Raw genomic sequence first — 26,355 nt, forward strand, 5'->3', positions numbered from 1 at the left:
ACAGGACGTGGCAGAGCAGACGGCTGCAGTTTGTTTGGGTGTGAATTTTAAAAGAAATGCTTCTCGTGAACATCTGCAGAAGACGAGTTTGTTTTTCTGACCCGGCGGAAAAACACAAGCTGCTCAATTACACTGACGTCAATCAAAATGGATGAAAACTTGAACCAAGGCTTAACACCGCTCTGCCTGAAGTGCTTTTCAAAGCAGCCAATTAAGCCACTGAAGTTTCTCAGCACTGTACACTGACTGGAGTGGGAGGGGACAGTGAAATACATTAAGATGCATATATAGATGTCTAAGATACCTTGTCTGAGATGTTTGAGCTTCCACGATTTTTCTAAACACAAACAGCCAAACTCCCAACCTACCCGACTTCAGTCGGAGGAGCTTGATGGTGGATCAAAGGAAGGTGGGGCAAAGACGGAGCAATGAAGGTAAAGAACAACCGGCATGAGCAGCAATTACTGAAGGAAATCGAGCTGTTTGAGGCTTTCAGATTCCTAGAACAATATCTTACATCTGTGGTTGTGGTTGTTTATTCACACGCACGCACCCCCCCACACACACACAGAGTCGTGCATCACATAGACATACGTTAATTGCCACCTTAACCCATGTCTTCACCCTAAAATTTAATGATTGGCTTTATGGCGTGCAGCATTTTGGTCACTACAAAGTTGTCAGGCTCAACGCTGTGAGTGTACCTCCGCTAGAAAAACAAGTCCCCACACACACACACACACACACACACACACACACACACACACACACACACACACACACACACACACACACACACACACGCTATTGTTCTATGCATCAGTGGGAGGCCTGGGATGTCCACAGTGGAATAGATGTTAGCCTGGCATCCTCAGCTCCCCTCCATTAGCAGCTAGAGAGTTGTTATCAGCCAATCATCCCCCTCCCTCACATGCCCACCCATATCCTGGTCTGGCAAGGATTGCTGTGTGTGTTACTTTTCATGTGTGGAAACATGTTTATGTTAGTATGTGTGTGTGTGTCTGTTCCCTCTCCCCAGAGCAAAGCTGTTACCATACAGTCATCTAGTTTTCCGCCCTCTTGTGAATCACTTACTTTTTTACAACACTACAGTTTTGTCATCCCTCTGCTCACAGCACATTTTAACCACCAAAGTGTGTGTGTGTGTGTGTCATTCTGTAGTGACAGCTTGTGCATGAGGACAGTGTTGCATTGCTTGCTCTCGTGTGGGCTTACAGGTGGTGAGAGCTCGCTTGTTTCTACGTCTGTGAAGCATCTTCAGAGAGAAGCAGCAAGGTTGTGGGCGTGGAGGTAAACAAGATAACTGCACATATGAGCATGCAATTATGTTCAGCTATGTAGGTCAATGTCATTCGCTTTTCTAACATCACACAGTGCTGGAGAAGATCAAACAAAGGCTTCACGGACAAATTACAGTGGTCTGGTTTTCCTAAATCAAAGCAAAGCAGGATAATGTGTGCGTGTACTAACGTTTCTTTGGTCATGGCACAGTAGGTTGAGCAGGATGCTACCTGAGGTGATGAATGTGGGAAGAAATGAGACCAAGGTGTGTTAATTCTCCACAAGGTAAAGTGCACATGCCGTCCACCTTTATCTCGTCGTTGAAAGAATCAGAACTTTCCACTCAAGTCCTAATTATCTACTCTTTTATTTATAAACCCGCTTTTGATTTTTAGAAAAAGAGATAGTTCAAATTAAAGTACACAAAAAGCTCAAACAATTTCCCGCTTTCACAATCGTTTCCATGAGGCGACTCGACATTTACAGAAATAATACAGCAGAAAACACTTTCCTCTTATTTGAAAGTCCTCATAGGTTTGACAGAGCTGACGTTTGAGACATCCTGCCAGGCACTTCAGAATCTTAAAAAGTTCAACGAAGACCCACATGTGAGGCGAGTGAATCTCGCACATGTGAACTATTTACAGAAAAGTAACTGAGTTTGCAGTCTTTAGCCCACATTTTGGTACCTGATTATTGTTTTAAGACAGTCTTTGAAGAAATGTCCTTTAAGGAGCCACAAGAGCAAAGTCAGAAAATCAAGGAGGTTGTACTGGACAAGCAATAAAACCTGAAGTAACCACCATTTCACAGGTGACCCATACACACACTTGCACAATTTTGCATCCCCACCATCAAATTAGGAGATTGCCAGTAAAACCTGCAAATGCCACGATGGGTCAAAGTGGCTCCCGCTTGACCGCGGTCTCTGGCTGGCTAAACTTTCAGGAAAATGCGTACAAATCTCCAAACCCATCACACACAAAGAGGAAGTATGATTACAAATCGCCAGCGTGGCGCAGCATGTTTGTGGTGACAGAAGTATAAATGATGAGAATCAAACATGAATTTGTGTGTGACTGTGTTTGCAGTAAGTCTCCAAGGTTTTCTCAAGGTTTAAGATTCGCAATACAGACATTTTGCCAGAAACAGAATAAGTCACTGTACACACACACACTGGTGTCACCAGATTCCACAGCTGAAAATGGAACACTTCATGTCTTATAATACATCTCAGTGTCTAAACTGGCATGTTACAGCACTGTAAATTCTCAAAGAGGGACAGAACTTACAAAAGTACTGATACAGTACAGAAAACCAAACATCACCATGACACCAAAATCCTTAAGTGGAAGACATCCGACTAAACCATCTGTAAGATTCTATAAAGCTTTCCATTTATATTACATATGGATTTAACCATTAGGGCAAGTGCAAACAGAAAGCCAGTGAAACTACTGTGTGGCAGTTTTCAAGACTAAAGTGTCCAAAATGACCACGACAACCTGTCAGTAGCAAACCATCCGCACTGTGAGCATATGTGTAGAGCTTACAGCAGGCTGTGCGGTTCACGTAAGATGCAGTGATGCCAAATGTTTACATTCAGAAGGTTTCATATCACACGTGAAACATAAGCACTAAGCTTATCGAGATTTTTCTCATGTACCTCCTGCAAGGTAGCATTAGGTCACGTAAAACAGTAAGACACATGTCGCATGTTCAAAGTGCAAATCTATAAAAAAAAGCAACATTCTGAATATGCAAAAATATCAAATATCAATTTAATATGGACTGTACCAAATAAATTGGACCATTTGAGTTTATGTTGTCATCATTACCTGCAGGAATCACCAGTTTACAGGCCGGAAGAAACCACCTCAGAAACGCTCAGAATCAGTGAGCAGTCGGCTCCAAAAAGCATTTTAAATCATGATTTTCCTTCATAATACACTTACTGTATTTGCTTGGAAGAAGCTGGGTCATGTATGAATTAGTTCAATTGGAGCACATCCTCAGATACTTAAGCTTTTCTTCTCACACTGTGTCTTTCATCCTCATACAATTACCTGAAATTAGTCCGATCAATAAGCTGTTGCTCATTCTAATGGACAATTCTAATGGTGTGTTGTTCTGTCATTGTTACTACTGCAGCCTGAGTTTATACTCAACATTAAATACTGACTGTTGCAAAGTGATCAACATGTTCTCTTACTTGTGAGATGCTTCTTGCAACTCTCTTTGGAAATTAAGCCTTAATTTTGAGGAGGTTTTGTGGAACAGACACCGGAGCTGTGTGAAAATCCTTTTAGCACAATAGTTTTAATATTGTAAGTCGAGATTTTGATTTAGTGTTTCAGACCTTTGAATTAAAATCTCTATATTTTCAATTAGTAGGCAAACTTTGACTTTTCTTAAGAAATGCTGTAACTTTTTGTATTTTGTTGACCGACTTTCACTGCAGAGAATATAAAGAAATGAAACTTTCCAAAACATTGGTTGGGACCTGCTGTACATACAGTGTGTGATGTCAGCTTCATCCACACTAAACAGGATACGGTGCTGTACCTGGAGACGTATACACGGTAATTGTTAAAAATGATTAAGTGTCACCTCAAATTTCAACGCATTTCAAAGTTATGGCCAATGATGGCTCATCTCTACTCCCCTCTATGGACCATTAAGTCGCTAGAAAATCATTGTCTTTGGTTATAACTTTGGTTATTGATTAGCTGAACCTCTTCCTGTAGTGGTAAACTATTGATTATCTTTACTACAAAAGGCAACTATGGATTTGCACTCTAATTAGAGGAAGGTCATACGCTTCTCTGCTGTAACACGGTGTCTGTGACAAAGAGAGATGAGGTTCATTTCTATGCAAGTGGTTCATGGCTCAGTTAAAAGTCTCATCAACTACTGTGTTGACAAAACTGTTGCTTAAGAAGCAAGAACAGATATAGGACCTGCCTAATACGTGTCCACGCAAAGATCAATATCACGTCGTGTAAATCAAATAAATAAAGGTCAAAGTGCTATAACATTCAATCAACCCAGTCCCAGTGTATCTGCACATCGTAAGTATCCAGGAAGTCTGTGGAAAAGACACTAGGAGGTGTTTGGGGCCCCAGTGGAGCCAGCGTGGGGGTTTCTTCTCCTCTCACTCCTCCCATAGTGAGATCCAACCAATCCATGCTGTCCAGTCCATGCTCCCCCTCCACTGCCATGTCGAAGGTATCCATGGGAGACGGGGGATGGTCCAGGATGCTGGGGGTGCACAGCATTTGACTGTGCAGGTCATCGATCAACGTCAGCAGGCCACCAGGCTCCACCCCCAGGAGAGGCTTACCTGTGGTGCTTTCCAGAAAGTCCTCCAGGCGTCCACTGCCGGCGTTACTGAGGTGTTGTTTCTCCTCTGTGGTGTCCGCCGGAGTCTGAAGCTCAGACTGGATTGAATGTGGGGTGTCAAAGCTGGGCGGGATGGGGGGGGACAGCAACAGCTGGAGTGGGGAGGGAGGAGGGGAGTTTGCATTTAGTCGGTCCAGAGAAGGATCTGGTGCTGGTTTGAAGGTGGTCGACGTTTCTGAAGGGAAACACAAACAATTAAAAGTCACTCCCAATACAAAGAGCTGGGTAACTTAAAAAAAATGCTCCTGCACGACAAACACAACAGACGGTGTTATTGCATCTTACCTCCAGTCTGCAAAATGATGTCAATGAAATCATCTTCATGCTCTGTGTCCTGAGGGCAGACACGCAGAGGGAACAACACATTAGCCTTTAAAACTGTACGTTACGATCACACAACACATAACTACATGTGACATGAGCGCTGGATGCGAGGTGGCATGATGTAATGCAAAACAACATATCAAACCAGAGCGCACAACAACACAGCTGAGCTTTATATAGGTTAGAAGAACCCCTGAGGGGGGTAGAAATCACACACTTGTGATAAAGAACAATCCTTTCTTATTGCACAGCGACACAATCAGACATGCAGCCCGTCATACTTTGTTATCAGGCGATGAGGCGGCGGTCTGAAAGGAGGCTGGAGACAGAGGACTAAACAAGACGTCCAGACCAGGGCACAACTCCTAGAGGAGAGGGGGAACAAAGTGACAGAAACAGTCACTTTCCAAAAGCCAAACGTGAGAAGTCACCTTGAAAAGATTATCCATGTCATGTGGAGATTACTTACAACTTGAGAGGGAGGTGAGGAGGTGCTCTTCCCTGAGGGAGCAGACTCCTGGTCCTGGAAGAAAGGCTGCAAACTGGGAGGTGCTGACAGACACTGAGAAACTTCCTGCTGAGGCTGGTCTACAGGCACCGGAAGTCCCCCATTCAATGGCTTCAGATCATTGAAAAGAGTAAGAAAGGTAAGAGCTCTCGACAGGGGAGCAGTCCTCAGAGGCAGCACAGCGAGGCTTTCAATAACATCTGAAATCATTAATGATTCCCCCACCTCTGACTTTTGCTGAGCAATGCACTACAACACATTTATTGGTACATCCACTTAAAAGCCTTCCTCGCTACCCTTTAGCCAAGCCGCCCCTGTTTTCAGAGCGTCGTAGGCAAAAGAAAAGGAAAGATTGCTGACAACAGTAACACTGCGATCGGCACACAGCGATCCACCACGTCTTGACATTTCTCGAGGCTCCGGCACACCTGCCCTCCAAGAAAGGTACTGTACATCTCAATTAGCCGAGATGCGATGGAGTCTTTGTTCATCCTCCGTGAACAACATAAATCATAGTAATGGAGGATGTCGTTAGAGTAATTAGCAAAGCAATAATAATCAGCATCATGATAGTGTCAGACAGTCTTATCAAGGACTGCTGTCCCCATCTCAAACGGCATACTTCATTAATTTCCACTGCTATTGGACTCACTGGAGCAGTTCTCTGTCACCCTCGTGTTTCTCTCTCTCTTTATGGAGCGTTAACAGCCTGCTCTGTTATTGCTCCAGTGACGGGAAAAAGAGGCTCAGGGGCTCATGGTCAGGGATGGTGTGTATATGGAGTATGGTGGGGATCCTTTGGTGTGTAAAAGAGAACATTTAAGAGGTTTCTCCATGCAGATAGTTTCAGTTTTATCTGTTGGGGTTTTGATCTGTGAGATTTATGCTCCCACCCCAAAAACAATGGAGGCGAATGGAACTTTGTTTATTGAACTCAAAGCATTTGAATGCACCTGCTCAGAAACGATGTCCTTGTTAAAGCAGACCTCACTGTAGACACTAGTTAACACAACCACAGTTTATATGAAACTTGAAATGTATTCTTATTGTTTGATCTATTTGTTAATTCTTTGTTTTTATATAAATCTTTCTCAAACATTTGATCTTTTTCCATTATTTTCCTGTATGAATCTGGCTGCACATCCAGATCATCACTCTCTTGATGGAAACCTCACCTTTGTCTGTTGTTGTTTCAAGAATCCCTCGTGCACGCTCTGTTTGGTTTCATTATCAGCTTTAGGCAGCTGAGCGGGGTTGTGTCCAGGGAGCTTGGCTGGAGTAGACTGCAGTCGCTGGTGGAAAAGGAACAATGGAAACAGTGTTGTTACTATTATTATTGTTAAAGGCTGAACAGAACAATAAAAAGATTTTTTAGGAATCAGTCCTCTATAAAGCCAGGGCTGGACAGGTGGACTGCAGACAGTGAGTCATGTACCTGCAGTGTGATTTGATTGCTCGCTTTGCTCTGAGGCGCATCAGGTCTTTGGTTCTCAGTGATGTGACTGGTCAGTGCAATCAGGAAGTGGTTACCGTTGCGGTCGGTCACCAGAGTCGGGGTGGAGTTACTCTTAAGGAGATCAAGGGGGAGAGAGGGGGCCGAGCCTTGTGGTTGGCTGAGGTGCGTTTGAGGTTCCTGTAGAAAACAGACATTACATTTAGAGGAAGTGTGTACGATTTACTTTAGATTTCTCCCCAGCATGCCAAAAATTCAGAAGTCTCTTTAACCACTGAACCTTACTGGTGTAATGAGGAAATACTGTACAGTAAAAGACTTTTAAGACGCCCTCCTGACCTGTGTCGACTGCTGCTGCGCCTGCTGTTTCTGCTGTATTAGCACCTGCTGTTGCTTCAGGTGTATCTTGGTCTGTATCTGGATTTGTTGCAGCTGTTTCGTCTGATGCTGCTGCTTATTCTGCTGCTGCACAAACGACTTCTGTTGCTTCAGCAGAATCTGTTGCTTCAGCTGCATCTGCTGTTGATGTTGTTTGGACTGCTGTTGCTGCTGCTGCTGCTGTTGTTTCAGCTGCTGCTTGTGAGATTTCTTCTTTCTCTGCTGAGAAAGTTTCTGCAGGTTCTGCTGATTCTCCAGCGTCTGACCGCACTTCTGGATGCTCTGCTGCTGGTTCTGAATGTGCTGCTGCTGGAGCAAAAGTTTCTGTATGGCCTGCTGCTGGGCAAACTGCAGAGCGGTTTGCTGGAGACATATATGTTGCTGTTTCGTCTGCGTGCTCATCTGCTCTGCTTTGATAAGCGCCTCCTGACTTTCGGTCGAAGACTGTTGTAATCTATGAGTGTCGGGTAATTGCGTAGTTGTCTCAGAGTCAACGTCCTCTGCCTCAGCGGCCTCCTGTTTGACAGTTACATTGCTACCATCCATCTCACATGAAACGGATGATGGGGGAAAGGGTACTGGTGGGTGGCTAAATGAAAGTGGGACACTGGGCTTATCAGGGGGTTCTTGTTTAACTCTCACAAGAAGCAGCGGCTCTGGAACTCGCCCTCCTCTCTTCCCATGCTCCAGCTGCATCCTCAGCACCTCCACCAGCCTCTGTTTCTGCCTCAGCATCCTGGTCAACTCCTCTATCTGCTTGTCCTTCTCCTGCAGCATCTTGTCTTTGTCCACAGCCACTGCAGGAGCTGCGGTTGTAGTGGTAGGGGCGGTGGATTGGGAGACTGGACAATGTTTCTGCAGAGAGGCTGGCTTTAAAGAGAATTGACAAGGTGCCGGGGTGGAGCACCTCAGCTCTTCTTTAATGTTCATGGGAAGTTGAGCAGCTGAGTGTGGCTGAAGGCCGAGCTGGGTGAGAGGTGAACTCATCTAGACAGAAAGAGAGAAAGTAAAAATAGCTCAAGATACAGAGATTAACTTTGAGACATTTGTTGGTATTTAAACAAGACAAAGAGTCTATAGCCACGCTGGAGCTAAATGCTAATGTATGTATGCTAACATGTTCACGATGACAACGTTAACATGCTGATGTTTAGGAGGTACAATGTTTACCATGTTGACCATCATATTTTAGCATGTTAGCATAGCAGGACATGAATACGGCAGTCCATCCAACACCTGTTTTCACAGATTATTAAAGAAGTATTGGCAGTATATTAAATGTATGATATTATATTACCAAATACATGGTATAAAAATACTTATTACAAAAATATTAACTGTGTCTCCTAATGTAGTTCATTATACATATCAAGTTGTAATAATTCTATATTGTTAATACACCAATACAATTCCACATCTGATATAACCTTCAAGTCAATAACCACGCTCAGATGTGGAAGCTGAGTTTCAAGAATTCAATGTATTACAACAGTAAGAATTCAGACCATTTTTGCCAAAGGGTCGCTGTTAAAGCTGGTATCTTCTGGGCTCATGGCGACTGGTGAGCGGTCACTTGGGGGGTAGACGGTGGCACCACAGGTGATGAGCTGCTGAGGGGTGGCTGCAGCTGGGCTGGCACTGCTACCTGCATCAGCTGTGCAGGTACAGAAAGAGAGATGTGACATGAGGAAGAAAGGACAGAGGTAATAGTTTATCTACACTCTTTTCTTCCTGAACACTTCAATACATATTTAAAGTGAGGAGTGGTGATTAATTTCACAATCAATCCCACATACAAGGAAGTGCAGTTAAATTTTCTCTTTGAAATAAAATTCAGTCACCTGACTGACTGGCCAGAGAGGATGTCTGATGGCACTGAAACTGAAACTGTTGATGTGATGTGTTTTCGTTGGTGGTGGTTGAAGCAGTTTCGGAGGGTCTTCCTGCTCCTTCAGCCCCTGGCTCTGTGTTACCCCCTGCTGTTGGAGAGGAGGTAGTATCACAGCCTCCATTCACTTCCTGGTAGGTCCTCAGCCTCTCAATGAGGTCGTTTTTGGTGCCGGAGACTGGCAAGCTCCGCAGCTTCAACTCGGCCTTCAGTTCTGCGACCTGACAGAAGACAGAGTAAAAGAGAAATTGAGTTTGAAGGACAAGAGTGAGGGAAAGCGAAGAGATGAGGATAAATATCAGAGGAAAATTGAAAAGGATCAAAGGAAAAGGAGTGAGAACAAAAAGAGAGAGCGATCCATCACTGTCCCTTTCTTCGTCAGCTCTGGGTTGGCAGCCCACTTTTCAGTGACAAAATTTTGTTAACAGAGAATTTTTTCTGGATGTCAGCTTGTATCCACCAGTTACTCCATCGCCTCATAGCTGTAGACAGCAGAGAGAGCTGTTGGTCTTCACTGTGCTGACTCTAGACTGAACATCTATTACAGTATTGGTGAGGTTAAGTGTCCGACCATCCGCAATGCTGCTCACATCACGAGAACGAGACGCCGTGAACCAGTCATGCAGCTTTCTTTTGGATTCATGTGTTGTTATGCAACTAACCTTCATTTCATCCAGGTTGGGAGGTAGAGACGCTGGTTTTATCCCACCTGAAGGAGCAGAACTCTGACAGCTGTGACTGCTCTGGTTAGGAGGGGCTGTTGAAGGGGCGGCAACAGGTCGAGGTGGGGAGGAGGTGGTCATGGAACTGGAGGAGGAAGAGGAAGATGGCTGCTGATCTGTCTGTGGTCTATTGAAAAGAAAATGAGTGAAGGGAAAATGATAGTGATCTCTCCAGTCTTTAGATGATTGAATGTGAGTAAAGTCTTAAAGTCGTTTTTGCTTGGACCAATCAGTGTCCTGTGTAACTACTTGCAGCTACAGGTGTGCTCAGGTGTGGTGACAGCGAGATAAGCAGCTGTTCGTATGAAAATAACAATGGCGGCTCCAAAAGAGGTTAGTATGATGCTGTTTTTGCATCATTTATATCAGAAGTGAAGAGCATTTCTTCATTGAAAGAAGAGGCTTTTCTCTACAGAAAAGATGTTCTGCTCTTCTCCCGACTGACTTTGGCAAGAGTCCTACTACAACAGCATATGGATTTTTATATGATTGGCTGAAGTTAGCCCATGATAGACAGTGACAGACAGATGGTTCAACCAATCACCTTCCAAGTGTCTTTTAAAACTGCCTGCCCTTTCCCAAAAAAGGACAACTTCCCATGTGACAAACCATCTGCCGCGCCAGGTTATCAGTTTTATGCACCACCTTGAATCCTGACCCGTGTTTCAACCGAAATTCCCACCAGATGAGGCAAACATTGCCTGACTCCTTGGACAGTTTGTCTGGTTGCTTTAGATTATGGACGCTTACCACACGTTCCCAGACACACTCCCCTGTCCCTGACAAAAAAAAAAAAACACCTCTTTTACGATACACTACAAGAACGTACTTGGGTGGTGCAGGCAGGATGGTGTGGTAGTTGTAGTGCTGCTGCTGCTGATTGAGGATCTGGAGCTGCAGGAAGAGCTGCTGCTGCTGGAGGATTTTGGCATAAGATGAGTCCAGATGGGGAGGAGGCTCTTTATCTCCCTTCTGGTCAGGCGGGATGTACTGATGGTACTTTAACTTTTTAATCTAAAAGACAAATAACCAGTTTAGGACTATATTACTGCCTCTACGACGAATTTCTTCCCTCTTAGGTTTAGATGGACTGGTTCACTGAAATACTAGCATAGGTATTTATTATCTCTTCTGGTGTTAGCAACAGTATTGTCAATGGAAGCACATTTCTGCCAATGTGATGAAAAAAAAAGATCCTGGAAGTTATTATAATGAGAAACTCATCATAATGCTTTTTTTTTTCAGCACATGAAATGGTCTTTCATAATTGTCTGCATGTCTAAAAACAGAAACAAACCCACCTTTGGCTTGTTGTCTTTCGGTTTCTTATGTTTCTGGGCAGAGCGGTCAGAGTTTGGTTTAGGCTGGTACTGAAAAAAGAGGAGGGATGCTGGTAAATGAATACTGCAAACCTTTACACAACAATATACCTAATGTTTAATTTGATGTTCGAATCATTTTTACACATGCAGCAGACACAGAGCAGCGTTAGCATTCATTTGGAGTCATATTTCTGGCCACCTGAACTTTAAGCCAAGTGTTCAATCTCCTTGTAGCTCTGTTTTGGTCTCGACTGACTCCTGATGGGAAGATCTGGCTCTTTAGCTGCTAAAAGCTCCACTGTGTTCATCAGCTAGTCACTAACTTTCTATGTCTGCCATTAGGTGTTGGGGGAGGAAGCATAAAGTTGCTGATGTTGTTGCTGATCCATTGTTATATACATATATTTGTTAGAGCAGCTTTAATCCAAGCACAGTTCACACTTTTTCTTTGACAGATAATAAGACACTTTTATACCTTTATTTCTTTGTTGGACTTGACAGATGTCACTTACCTTGATCTGTGAAATCATCCCCATCCTCTGGGCAGATGCTGCTGCTGTCCCAATGGTCAACTTCAGTGAGGGGGAGGATCCAGAGATTGGTGGGAGAGGAGCAACAGGAGGTGACACCTGATTGATAAGATGAAAGCATTCTTTAAGTGATTGGTGTATATGTTGGCTGATAACTAACAAGAAAATGCACTGAAAAATGAAATTGTATTACAGACAAATCAACCAGGTCAGACAACTCTAAAAGATCAATACATACGTAATTCGGTGTTTTACAGTACTGCATCCATGACATGCTACATGTTAGCCGCACCATAGTAATCTGACCTGTGTAGGAGATGGGATGCTGCTCCCGGCCAGTGTGTCTGGTGGAGAGGGCAGAGGCAGCAGACCCAGAGGAGACTCCTGGCTGACTGGCTGTTCTGGAGACAGACTGTAATTGCTGTCCTCATCACACGATGAGTTACCACCTGAAGCCTTTGGAAACTGTGTCTCTGAGAAGGAGAGGAGGGTTGTTGGAAGAGGGAGAGAGGCGAGGATTCACATGTAGGCAGATGAAAACAGAAATGCGACTTCAAAACGAGCACTTGTTTTTTTCCCCAAGGACACAGAAAAGGCTGTGCGTGCGTCTGTCTTGCTCGTGTGCAACGACAAGCCACACAGCAAGCTTTTATCAGCTGCGTTTACAGGTGTCGAGCCAGTGGATTTCTCCCGACCGTGCCAGTGAACTAACAACATCTGAGCATCCCTAAAATAAGCCATAATGACCACCAGTGCTTCCTCTCTAATGTCTGCTCCAGAGCCGTCAACCAGTGCATTTATGTGATGGCTGCCGCAGACTAGCCTAAATCCTCCCTGCCTGCACATCATGCCCATAAACTTTCAGATGATTTCTTCATAGATGTCTTTTGTCCATGGTGGCCAGGATGAGTCAAGCTTTCTCCCAGTGATCGTTTTCATTCATCTAAGTTCACTTACATTGCAGCCACATAAGGCTGGCCACCTCATTCACACTGTTTTTTTAATGTGACAGATGGCGTCCCTCTGAAGAACGGCGTTACACTGAGGATTCTGGAGGATCAGTTGCGTAATTTATGCATTAACTGTTTATGTGAAGGCTCCTCCTGTTTATGTCAGCCTTCTGTGCTGATAATGATTTTCATTTACAAACAGACAAACAAACAGGGCTGAATATTACAAAAAAAGGGATCTATAAATCAGGGAAAGTATGTGAAAACCAGCTTGTCAACCAAAGGACAAATCAGGTTGAGGTGTGCTTCAGCACAGAAGTGAATCCAAGCCGTGGTCGTCCTGCTAACTTTTCCCTCCGGGATACCACATAATCATTTCATTATTATGCAGACTTTTGAGTCTTTACAGGGATTTAAGGAATAAAGTTGCCTGCTAAGATCCCCTGGATGAGGATAGAGACCTTTTCCTTTGCTGGTCGATGTGTGTTATTTAATTACAGGAGCTGCTGCTATGGGCTGGAGCAGACCGCTCTGCAAAATAAACCTCTGGCCATTAATTCACCATCAGCAGGCAATGATGAAAAGACAACATGGGGCTGATTTAATACCCTCTGATCCAATAATATGATGACTTCCCTACCGCTGCGCTGTGCCAGTGTGTGTCTGTGCACCATGCTCTGTATGTTTGTATCTTTGCATGTCAACTCTGTGGAGCTCTCGTGTTCCCAGCGCTCCTACAGTAAGTCGCAGTAATGCAATTGTGTTTATTGTGCGGTGGTGACAGAGACGAATAACCGCCTGACAGTGTGCGTTATTGAATCTCAGCACTCTGTCCTCCACACATCAATCAAGCAGCTGGACCCACTGTCTCTGATCTCATCGTCTGCCGTCTGACAGAACCGGCTCTGGACTAAAAATATAAAAGTGCTCCTTTGTTTCTTTTATTGTGGATGTTGTAATGGAAAAGGGTGAAATTGGGGTCATTATATCTGTCACAAAGCCCAAATTGCAACCCAAGTGAAATTATATTCATTAATTTAGAGTCCTTACTCTTCAATTAGTATATAATTCTCTTAATAAAAGATAATGGGTCTCATTAAGAGACACTGTAGCCATTTAAAGCTGACATCAGAGGAGGAAGAGATGTCTTCACTTCCCGTCTGTCAAGATTTACTATATCCAAGCTTAATGTTTCTAAACCCATGTGTGAAGCACGAACACTCAGGGTTTGTGTGTGGGGTGGTTGTTGTGTACTGCACACACTGGATGCCATTGTGTATTTGTTTTTGCTTTATGTGTGTCTCTCCAGGCATCCGAGTGGGTGCCTGTGTGTGTGTGTGTGTGTGTGTGTGTGTGTGTGTGTGTGTGTGTGTGTGTGTGTTGAGGCATCTGAGAGGGAGCATCAGTCTGTTCATGTCAACTGGAGGAAGAGCCCAGGAGGGACATCCTGTCAGGAGCCTTAAATTGTGGGTGAGTTGTGATATATTGCACCTTTAAATTTATATTACACCCCTTATCTCCATATACATTGAGGGCATACAGGTAATTCAATAAGACAAGAGAAAAGACCTGTACAGAAGACGAGGACAAATAAAAACGCATGGACTGATGAAACGTATGAATAAAACTTCTGCAGTGAGACAGTGTATCAAAAACAGCCTGAAACCAGCCTCCATTACTACATCTGTACTCTTCTTCTACTGTTGTTCCACATGTTGGTGTTGCTGGTGTTCAAGGTAAAGCAGGCTACAGTCACCTCAATCAAACTGAAATAATTCAACACTTCAGTCCAGTTTATCGTTGGCTCCACTCATCAGAAGTCACCGTAGGAGGAGTAAAGTGTAGTCCAGCTGAGGATGGCAATAGTCCAAGAAACAGAGAAAAAAATTGGCCGAACTGTGAATTGTCTTGGATGGAATCCATCTGTCATTCAGACACCCTGCGGGAAAGTAAATGACAAACGGACTCCATCTCAAACCTGGCCTGGCTCACCTATGATGGCCTGTTTAAGGCTGGAGTGAACAGGCAGGATGTTTTTGTGGATCAGCTCCATGGGCCCCGGCCGGTGGGAGATCTTATCGTTCAAATCGTCGGCGAGGCGAGCTCTCTTCAGCTGCAGCTGCTTGGCCTGAAGTGACGGCTCGGCCGACGTCTCTGGAAACAGGCCGAACCCAAACGATGGACATTTTATGCCAGTTTGCAAGGATCTTCAGTTATTAGTCACACTTGCCTGGACGTGAGACGGGAGGCTCGATGTGCTACTCACCCTCCAGGATGTGCATCCTAATCAGTTCAGATCGCTCCGGTCGACTCCTGATCTTCCTCTTCAGATAATCCTCAGTCTGGAGAATGAGAGTCACATGCTTATCATTCTCTCTCTAACATTTCATCTGCCCATGACCTCTTCAGTTCACACCTAGTCTTCCTCCTCTGCGGTCATCATCATGTGTGCTACATGAGATGCAAATACTTGCATCTTCCAGATACTTTTCTGCTTGATTTCTATCAACTTTTCACATACTCTCACCACGCGGTGTTCAGGTGTTACATCTGGCTCAATATGTAGATATTCTGTATTTTTTTTTTTTATACGTGACATGTTCGATGAAAATAATGAGGTTGGCAAATGTATCGCTAAGATTGACATTTCTGACCTGTAGAACGTTAGAGTAATATACAGCATTACAGCCATGGTTGGGAATCATTTACTTAGTGGACTCTTTACACACACAGCACCTTACAATCCAATAATAATGCTCTGTATTTGCAGGTTGATGTGATGATGTCAGACGTTACAGAGCTTTGAGACAGAGAGTGAATGTCTGCTTAAAACAGGCCAGTTCCAGTGGCTGATTGGAGGATGGCATACTCACACGTGCTCGTTCCAAGCACCTTCTCTGTTCGTGGAAGGTAGCTGAACTCTTCAGTGCTTTAAGAACAAAGAGTAAGAGCAGAGCAAAAGTGGAGAGAGAGAGAGAGAGAGAGAGAGAGAGAGAGAGAGAGAGAGAGAGAGGGAGAGAGAGGACATTAATATGGCAGTGTTAGAGCAAAATGGCTTTGAATGGCTCTTTGCTTCTTCAGTTCAGTTCAGATCCAGTTCAGTTTGAATGCGTTTACTGATGGTGAGGACTATTGCTGTTAAACTACCGGAGCTCCTCCCGTCTCACGTCTTGAGTGCTGTGTCAGTGTTGTAAATGGCTGCTCTCACTGTACAGGCTCACATGTTTAAAAGCCATGACAGCACAAAATGCATAATAACCAAGGCGGCGCTCCCATTTACGGGCCAAAAATCTTGAGGTAAAGGGAGAAATGGACTCTGGGGGTTCCAGTCCAACGACCTTCTTTACAGCAGTGGAATTTATGGAATCTGTTCAGCATTCACAAATGACTCAAGCAAGACTTCCTGTAGGCCTATGATTATGCAAAAACCAAGGGATTAGTGGTGCTAGAAACCTAAAAGCCTGAAGGGTTGTGATGACACCAAAATGCTGAGTTAAATGCAGCGTATCAGTACAGGCATTATGATTTCGCTTCTAAAACAAGAATCTAAACCTTTAACTATTAAATAATGTCGTCCTACATGTAAGAATGTAGGTTACTGAGTAACAATGGATTCAAATTGAGTCTGATGGAAAATTGTCAAGAATTATTAACATTTTCATCAGAGGAGGACGCCACAGACCAGTGGTCAGTGTGAAAGCCTCACAAGCAGCGTACATTTCAAGAATATACACTTCATTAACACCATTTAGCTGTAAAGTAAACTTTTTATACCTGGCAAACATTTATTTGTTGATCAATCACAAGCCTTACGAATGAAACTGTGAGATAAGACTAAAAAGATAAGGAAAAAAGATATCAAAGTACTGAACTAGGGCTGAACAATTAATCGAAATACAAGGCGTTACTGAAATGAAAGACCACTATCATCATCACAGGTGCTACAAGTTTTCAAGTCACAACATCCCATTATAAATGAAGCACTGTGGTGCTACAGAGATGCCCCGGCCTGCAAATCATATTCTCTAAACTTAAGAGAACATGCTTTTTTGGTACAGACTCCAGCAAAAAAAAAAAAAAAAAAAATCACACAAAATTCCCACTAAAACTATGACTTATATCACAATCATATATCGTATTTGTCAAAACAGTAGCATATAAATCAAGCTGCATTAATCAAGTCTCCAACATACAATCAATCTAAACATCTCAAGGTGGGAAGAACTATCTTTTGTTGTCTTGTCCTGAGGTGAAAATGTACCTAATGCTCATGTAAGCAAAGCACGTGTGAAGCCTGCTGTACAATGGATGTAGAGAACATATAGGCCCAAACTATTTAGTCTACACAAACACACATGCAGGATGTGCACACTGCTATGAAAAGACTCACTGACTAAAGGCGGCCCTTTGTATACACAGTTCCACAACTTAAGTGCAATAGAGATGTGTTGTTTGTATCTTACAGATACAGACAAGGTCACCACGAGCAACAGTCCTCACTGGTCGGAATCAACTCAGCTGAGCACATGTTTAAATTGTGAGAGCGGACTAAATCAGACAAACAATTAAGAGGCGAGGATGGCTGCGGTACCTGCCTGACCGTGGAGGACACCCTGAAATTAAGGCTGCGAGTCAGCACGTTAATTTCATCTCGTCACAGCGTCATTGCAAATCCAATGTGTTGGAGCTAACGCAACAGAAAATGTGTCGCTGCGCTAATACTTTCTGACTGCACTGTATAGACACACACACGCATGCATGCACGCGCACACACAGACTAGATTAGCAACCCTGGGGTAAGACTGCTGGTACCTGCTCAAGCCTCAGTTCACGTCGCTGAGCACTGCCACAGTGCTGGTACACATTCACTAGCACACCCCAGGGACATCACCCCTCTTAGACCTCTCACCCATCCACAAGGGGGTTATGTGGCCTCCTTGAGGGTGTATGAACCTGCCTGTCAGTCAGCTACATGGGAAATGAGTGGTGGGATGGAGGGAAAGATGGATGGATGAGCAGAAAATAAGGCTTTGGAAGCTGGGAGGAAAGTGAAAGGAGAAGGACACAGATAGGAAGAAGATGGAGAATCAGAAAACGGATGATGGAGGGAAGACGGGGAGAGGAGATAAATGGAGAGAGGCAGCTGGAAGAAAAATGGAACAACAGACCGAAGGGCAAATGAAGAGGAGGAAATAGAGAGTGGTGGGATGAGGTCAGAGAGAAAAGACTCCATTATGTGCATGAGTGGCTGCATCATGGCTTCTTGCCACCCTGCTAAAGCTAAGCAGCATTCCCGCTCTTTGAGAGCATCGAGCAGCAGCACTTCCTCTGGACGTCTTTTTATGTTCAGTCTTGAGTGTTAACCGACCGGCTTGCGTTAAATAAACTCTCCTCTGTAGAGTAATACCCCTCAGTCCTACGGGTCAGCCATTGAAACTGTGTGACATTTTGTCAACCTCATCAAATAGCTTCAAAAGCCACAACATCACTAAAACGTCACTGCTATCCGCCACAAACATGTGAAGCATTTGCTGTGTCATACCTACGTAGAACGCGGGTGTAGCCATTTCAACTGTGAGAGCTCCTCCACCTCCACCAGTCAGTGTAATGTCTGGTATTTACACATATGCACAACTCATATATGGCACAATTAAAGCCTGCAAAGGCAGAGATGTCAATCCAACAATCATGTGATGTATGTACAATGCATATACTTTCACTCTTACTTGTTGCATTTTATACATAATTATACTAAAATGTGCTTTTCTCAGATCAATCTAGTGACTTCCACTGCATGTCAGTAAACTATCACCTGTCTCTTTCTGCTCTTTCTGACAAAAAGTTTAACTCAGCGAACCCAATAACTGTGTAGACAGATGTGTTTTCACACATTCTGAGAAGTGCAGAAATAAAGTGCTAGGTAGGGTATCACACCGGGGGTTTATTATAGCACGGTGTTAAATGAACACACCCTACCACAAACCAAGGTCTCAACCAAACATGCAGCTACAGGCACGCACACCCACAAGAGCAGTCTCTATTGTAAAGTCGAGCTGGAACAAATTCCAACTAAAACATATCTCTCTGTCTTATTAGCGATGGCTTTATTGCGAGCCAAGCTTCTAGCAAGGATCCAGAGGAGGAGAGTCAGACGAGGATGTGCAGTTGATGTTACTCCACTTAGCACACAGAGAGGGAACCACCATCGTTGCAGAAAGGGGTCAAGTGGCTGCTTGTGAGACTATCGAGCTGGAAATAGAGAAGTTCCTCTGAGGTCCAATCTGATGTTTTATGAGAGGGTCTGAAGGAAAGAGCTGAAAGAAGGGGGCATTCTGTTAAGAAAGGTCAGCAGAAAAAAGGCCGACGAGGAGGAAAATCAGCGAAAAGGGAGCCTGATGTAGAGACAGTGTGTAAGATGTCAGCGTGTGGCCTATCAATGAGAGGAGGAGTAAGGAAAGAGCAGCGAGGACTTGAAGCACATGGGATACAGGAGTTTGACTGCTATTTACACAAACGGGAGGATGAGATGAGTCAGAGAGGGAGAGCAGCGATACAGTCGTGGGAGTTGTAGAGATGTTGTGCTCCACTGGTGATCACTGCCCTTCTACTGTGTGCTGATGATCCACCGACTGTCTACTGTCTCCCTGAGAAACTACAGAGACAATTATGATAAAGGTCACATGACAGAGGAGGGTAGCTGAAATGTCAGTGGGTAATTGTTCTGCCATGTCCTCACTCTGACATTACGCACATTACAACCCATACCTGAACCATTTCTAACCTACAACCTGAAAGTAGTAAAGTGGCATTCAAGCATGCGGTCAGTGACATTAGAGCAGTCATCATATTACAGGGTCCGACAGTCATGTCTTAATCAAACAAAGCCTTCACCTGGCTGAGTTAACGTCAGCCACCTTTGTCAGTCACATGACCATCACTGTATCTGCCTCTAGCCTTAGGCTAAGGACCACAGAGAGACGTGGGCTACTCGGATGAAACCATGTGAGCAAAATATTTTGATCTTCTTACAGTCAGAAGGGAACAAAACACAGGTCAATACTGCTCTGGTCACATGCAACGTCACCACTAGATGGCTCTGCATCCTCCACACTGGACCTTTAAAAGTAGCTCACCACAAGATTCGGTCTGAGACACGCTCATTATTAATGCTGTCTGTCTGCAAAGATAAGAACTTGTTACTAAGGGGAAACAGTGTGTGTATATATTTGAGATGCAGAACAGAATATGGTCCTTTAACAGCAAGGTGAATAAGTAAAATAGTCCACGTCAGCGGTTCTCAGGCAGCTAACTCAGACGTGAATCAGATGAATAGATAACAAAGGAAATACTGGTGATAAGATTCACAGCACAACACACTTCCTGTGTGACAATGTGTGAGGTTGTCATGATAGCAGCTTTCAGAGTATGAACTTCAATATCAGTGAAAAGCTGAGTGAGCTGCCCAAAGCATCAAACACAATGGGACTATCAGCGTTGAAGTGTTTATTAACACCAGAACATGCTGCTATTAACACATGTTCAGACCAGCAGATACGCTACCAGATGAGGACTGTTTTTAAGCATCTTCCATTGAATGGATCTAACAGAAGAGCCGAAAGCATAGAACTGAAAGCATCTGAACATTTTGAGGTGGATGGTGCTCGGGGAAATCTCTTCATCAGATAAAAAGCCAATAAAAAGTGCAGCAGACGGATGTTCACGATGGCAGTTGAAGTCTGACCTTGATTCACCTTACTCAGAAGACTGAAACTTCAGTCTGGCAGAGGATGATGGCAACGTCTTAACCACAATCCAAATCACTTCAGACAACCGCTGTGCAGCAAGTAATGAGGCTAAAACTACAGCGACAGAACAGATTCTCGCAGGCAGTGATGAATGAAGGAAAAAACTCAGACAGACGGCCGTCGTTTCTTTAGGTACACCTAGCTAAAGCTGACGTGGATGAACACAACAGGCCACCAATAAATCCTCCCTTCATGAAGATTCAAATATTCAGTTTTTGTTGAGACTGGATTCTTAAAGGGGACGATCCGATGCTTTGTTTTATCGGGCATTTTTTAGTATTGACTGACATTTTAAAAACAGAATAATCCATTAAGTGAAAAAAAGATGTGCAGATTAAAGAGCATTGACAGTAAATATTTATGTAATGAAAAGGCTGGAGAAGCAAAGATTTTTCAAGTTCAGATACTGAACAAGTGTTGGGACTGCATGATGCAATAATCATTTTAAAATGGAGCAAATCCTTTTAACCACAACCTACACGTCTAATGTCAAAGTTAATAAATGTTTACTGACAGGTTAATAACATGGTTTCTATCATCTGTCCATTCTCACCTGAATGAATGGTTGGGGTACACACTAAAAAGCCATATCATGTGTTAAATCATTCCAGGAAAGCATAGACTGACATCTTCCTCTAAAATATACTGCTGTCCACTTACGCGGCATGATCCCCTGGTTGACCAACTCCTCTCTGGACCGTCTCTGCTGCAGCTTCAGCTGGAGAACTGAACACCGAGAGAGAGAGAGACAGATAAGGAGAAGAAGCCGGTCAGTGCAGAATGAATGGAGCGCCTCGCCAAACCAGCGGCAGAGCAGCTCTACTTCAGTTCCCAGTCACAGAAAGCCACAAAGGTAGTGATATTACTCACAGCTTGGGTGCAAGTTCGAAAAAAACATGAAATCAAACACTTTCTGTCTCCGGATGGAAGCCATAATGCTGTGCTGTTACATCTACAGAGGTTTCTATTTACCGTTAGCTGCTGATGAACAAAAGTGCCTCTCTGAGGTCCTCTGTGTGAAGATGTGCAAAGGTTATGTCACACAGTACACAGGGAACGGAAACACACAAACATGAGGTCTCTCTCTCTCTGTCTCTCACTCAAACACACACAGGAACAGACGTTACAAGTTTCCTGTTTCAGGCTTTTGATTAAATAGCAGCACACACACTTCACTGCTTCATTCGTCACATGTCATCTCCACAGAGATGCAGAGAGATAAAGGACAGCGATCGACATGCATGTGTGCACTGCAACTTCATTCATCCCGATGCAGTCATTTACTACATGTTTCTATTCAGGCGTGTGGACGCTTGGATACCATTAAACCCCTGAAGGTATCTGCATTTTGGGGTCATGCCTCCACGTTCTCGAGCTCAGGAAAGCTGTCAGCCTGTCCTGAACCAACCTCACACTTTCTCATACATACCTCCAAAAAGTTTGAGGACTGAACTTCCGAAACGAAAACACGAATTGCCCGAAAATGATCTTCTGCAGATCAGCAGCTACGCTATATCTGGGTCATGAAATCAGCATAGAAGTGTAACAAAATATGGCATCTGGAAACATTTTTTGGTGGAGGGCTCGTTTTCACACACCCTGACCATCTGGAGTTACACTGTTCACTCACACCTGAGTGCTGCAGAGCCGCGGCAGAGGCGTTGCTCGGCGGGTTATATGGTGTGGCAACGACCTGTAACAAGATAGTACGACAGCAGAATCTGATGACTTTGCCCAGAGTGTGAACTGTATGCAGCATGCACGCAGTTAATGTGTATGTTTCTATCCTGTAAAATACAATTATAGAACAGTTCCCAACTTCCCAAACATGCACAGTGGAGTGTACACACACACACGCACACACACACACACACACACAGGTCATTCTGTCTGATCAGAGCTGATGGGAAAGGACAAATCCATAAAGTGAAAATTTACTGCTGCCCCTTCTGGGCTGAAGTCAATCACACTGATGACATTCAAACTGAAGCTCAACTTTCCTCAGCGCAGCAGTGAGAGGGGTAGACTGAGGCTGAGACCCCACATGGGGACACTTACCCAGTCGTGTTAGCTCTGCTCAAATGCTATCGGCTTTTAAAACTGAAAAAAAAAACAAAACATGGAACATTTGTTTGCTGTTCTTAATTTTTATTTTTATATTATTTCATTATTACTCTTTTACTGGTTTCATCCCAAATGTCGTATTTTGCATCGGTCAGCTGTTGATATTAATTATTATTTAATGTTTTTTTTATTTTATTCTTCCTTTTTTAACGGTGTGAATTCACGTCTTGTTCATTTTACTGCTCTTTTTTTTCCCCTCCTACTTTCTTAACGTTATTAAACTCATGTATTATTTACACGTGTTTACTCGTGTCTTACATTTTATCTCCACACTATCTGCATCGTTTCTGTGTCTGCAACTTCTGTGGTAGCTCCCAGCTCGTTGTGCTTCCCCCCTGAAATGAAATGTGCCACATAAACAAAGTTTTGCTTGCTTGCTGGTCAGGCTGAGTTCATGAAACCAACAAACTTGCATCTAAAGAGAAAAGCGCTCCTTACATACAGTCCATATCGCATGTACAACAGCAGGAACAGCATGTATCTCTCTGATGCATCTGCCCCTCATGTTCCTCTGTTTCAGTTTCATGTTTGTTGAATCTGTGTTTTTCGACGCAGCAGAAAAGACCTGCGTGTGCTGCTGTTTCGCCGCCGTTTGCCTCTTTCTTTGTGTTCTAGGTTGGTAATAATGAGAGCAGGCTCTGTGGCTGTGGACGACTGCAGGCACCAGCAGACGGTCCCTGTGTGTGTCCCACAGTGTCCTGAGAGAAAAACATTCAGGTTTCTTTGATTCCTGTGATTCCTGTGATGAGGACGCGGCTGACGCAGGATGGTGCAGTTTCTCTACTTGGCAACAGGAAAGATTCAACTGACTCCTGCTGGCAAACACGGGCAGACTAACAAAACAAACACTAACACAGATACGTATTACAGGCATGCATAATATTTGCAAACACACATTAACCACGCACAAATAGACACACATATTTTATTACCTCCACTCACAGCTGCATATCACAGACATACACAATCATGAGACATGCCCACGCACACTCAAACGCACACAGACGCACACACAAAACACTTGTTTTCGAGGCAGATGATTTGTGCCAAGAGATGACAAGCAAGTGATGCAATGTGCTGATACAGAATCTATTCTGGGAAAGTGTGCTCATTGCTCAAATGCCACTACATAACAGCAAGTATACCTTCACTCAACGACAGTTTAATGCAGACAAGAGCAATCCTAACACTGAAACGAGGCCGGAAGTGTACTTCACACAAGCTACACTTAAGGGGTTGGATTGCTTGTACACAAGGAAAAGAAGACAATGTAAGATGAGGTTCATATTGTAAGAAATGCTGTGTTGTTAGCATGTTCAGCTAACCAGCTTTCTTCCTACAGTAAGTAAGCAAACATTACTCCCAAGGCCAAGGAGCATATATAAGGTGATTCTGGGGGGTCAGAGGTTCCATTAAAAAACATCCCTGTTAACAGCTAGTACATCCACTGTGCTAAGACCATGGCAGCCATTTCTGGATACTACTAGTTAGAGTGTAGGCTTTGTCCAGTAGCATAATCTCGTTATCCAGGATAGCATTAAGTAAATAAAAATAAAATATAATCAAATCAATCAAGTATTACACATGAAAAATGAACACAGCTAATGTTAACTAGCCAATTGGCCAGATTGTTACTGGAAACTCGTTCAGGGTTTTGTCATCGTAGCACCGTGGTGCTTCTTTTTCTTCCAAGTAGCTACAAACTAAATCCCTACATTTAGAGCAGACGAGCTGTAATGAAGGTATGACTGGCAAATCTAACGAGGGTAAAAGTACAGTACAGTAGAAGATTTACGGGTTAAAAAAAAAGGAACCTGAAAGGTACTCGTTCCTTAAAAAATGTGCGTCACTTGCAATGTGCCGCTACGTACCCCTGCTGAAAATGAGCTAGCAGCGATATGATGGTATATAATGTACGGTATGTATGGGGTTGGCAAGCTCGGCTAACTGCTACGCAACGTATCATGACACACCTGCTGCGTCAGGGTTTGCACACATGTTAAGTCAACTCAAGATCTCTTTCACGAAATGTTCAAAATACTTTGCCTCCTCCCCTGCAGCGATATTTCAATTTCACTCCATTTCAGTCACTTTCTTGTCAGTCTTCAACCCACTGACTTCTTCCTCTCAGCTTCATCTCGCCATGGCTGCTGTTTCTCTTCATTTTCCTCTCCCGCCTCCCCTGGGAGAGACATGAGGAACTAAGCCAGGGAATATCAGTGTCATCCTTCAAAACGCTGCTTCAAATGGATTTTAAGTACATTTACATAGACTGGGATAAATCTCTCCTGACCGATGCAGATTTATTGAATCTGTTAGTTTCATTTTTAATTTCTCCCTGATCCCAGTAAAATTTACTTCCTTAGCAGCTGTTCCTGTATTAGAATTTGCCAGTGTTTCTGCTCCCTTCGTCATCGTGTAGCACAGCTCTTACTGTACTTTGTGTTCTCTGTTTCCATCTCTAACCTGTGCTCCTCCTCTCCCTCCAACGTGCTCTCTCACACAGTTTTCTATTTGTGTCCATGTTGTAAGCGCTTGGAACCCAACCCCTCCGGACAGCCAGCCGAATTAAAACTAACACTGTAAATTGCCCACACACACACACACACACACACACACACACACACACACACACACACACACACACACACTGAAGAAGAAGGGGGACAGAATGAGACTCATTGTACGTTGATGGACAGGTTGACAAATTAAATCTGTCTCAGTTTATCTTAGTTAAAATTCAAATCTCATTCTTTCCACTAATTGCAATGAGGCCCATGTATTCCTCTGTAAAACAATCACTGCAGTACATACAGTATAACTCTAATACTCAAAATCCCATTTAACAAGCACTTGTTTCAATATACTGTAACTTGGACACATCTAAATAAAACTGCTGTAGAAGAGTTTCAAGTATAATGTCGGTTTTTCCCAAAAAATGTAATTAAAAGAAACTTAAATCTTATTTTCAGTTGTCTTAATTCATGTCACTACACTTCAGACTTCTCTGGAAGCTTGCCTTCCCTAAATCGGTCCAAGCTGCTCTCAGTCCAGATACTTTGGTCCGCGGCCCATGCTGCTGCAGTCAACAGGTTGCTGAGTTCATGTGCTGGAGGCAAAGCGTGCTGTGCCCGGGCTGGATGAGCCCCAACTGTAACCCAGCCACTTGTAGAGTATTTGATCTACTTTAACACCTGAACCCAGAAAATAAAGCTGGATGGCACTCTGAGGAGGGCCTGCACGCTTCTAACAGCTTATGCTGTTTTTTTTAAATTGACAGAAACCTGCAAATCTCAAAGTGGACACAGTTACTGCATTATTTTCTCCACTACCAATGAAGCCCAAGCTTTAATCCAAAGAGCTGCATACATTTTACGGGCGCTGACTACATGTACTGGATGTGCACTGGAAGCATGACACACAACAGGTATCCCACCTTGTCTGAGACTCTGACAGGCCTGGCGCTCTAACTCAAACCGTATGGCTCTCTCCTCCATGTTCCTGCTGATTGGCCGGAGAGGGGCAGGGTCAATGCGGACACAAGGAAGGTGTTCCAGCATGGTAAGTGCGATTGTTTACCCCCGTGAAACAGGCTCAAAGAGCACAAGGAGCAGAAGGTCGGCTGCAGCTTCGTCCAGGTTTATGCA

General features: G+C 43.8%; 1 protein-coding gene across 1 annotated transcript in view; it reads right to left on the reverse strand.

Moving 5' to 3' along the window:
* Nucleotides 1–1,651: 1,651 nt before the first annotated feature.
* LOC143333439 (myocardin-related transcription factor A-like) overlaps nt 1,652–26,355 on the reverse strand; it is a 36,500-nt gene continuing 11,796 nt past the window's right edge. The window contains exons 4-21 of the mRNA XM_076751475.1: nt 21,245–21,310; nt 15,653–15,708; nt 15,046–15,121; nt 14,772–14,933; nt 12,136–12,302; nt 11,812–11,928; nt 11,279–11,347; nt 10,807–10,991; nt 9,918–10,104; nt 9,209–9,476; nt 8,873–9,021; nt 7,329–8,354; nt 6,972–7,169; nt 6,712–6,828; nt 5,498–5,647; nt 5,310–5,393; nt 4,990–5,038; nt 1,652–4,879 (exon numbers count right to left, since the gene is read on the reverse strand). Coding sequence (XP_076607590.1) covers nt 4,341–4,879; nt 4,990–5,038; nt 5,310–5,393; nt 5,498–5,647; nt 6,712–6,828; nt 6,972–7,169; nt 7,329–8,354; nt 8,873–9,021; nt 9,209–9,476; nt 9,918–10,104; nt 10,807–10,991; nt 11,279–11,347; nt 11,812–11,928; nt 12,136–12,302; nt 14,772–14,933; nt 15,046–15,121; nt 15,653–15,708; nt 21,245–21,310 — 3,665 coding nt within the window. The 3' untranslated portion in view covers nt 1,652–4,340. The remainder of the gene's footprint in view (nt 4,880–4,989; nt 5,039–5,309; nt 5,394–5,497; nt 5,648–6,711; nt 6,829–6,971; nt 7,170–7,328; nt 8,355–8,872; nt 9,022–9,208; nt 9,477–9,917; nt 10,105–10,806; nt 10,992–11,278; nt 11,348–11,811; nt 11,929–12,135; nt 12,303–14,771; nt 14,934–15,045; nt 15,122–15,652; nt 15,709–21,244; nt 21,311–26,355) is intronic.

The sequence above is a fragment of the Chaetodon auriga genome, chromosome 16 (genome assembly GCF_051107435.1).
Source record: "Chaetodon auriga isolate fChaAug3 chromosome 16, fChaAug3.hap1, whole genome shotgun sequence".
NCBI classification, from domain to species: Eukaryota; Metazoa; Chordata; class Actinopteri; order Chaetodontiformes; family Chaetodontidae; genus Chaetodon; species Chaetodon auriga.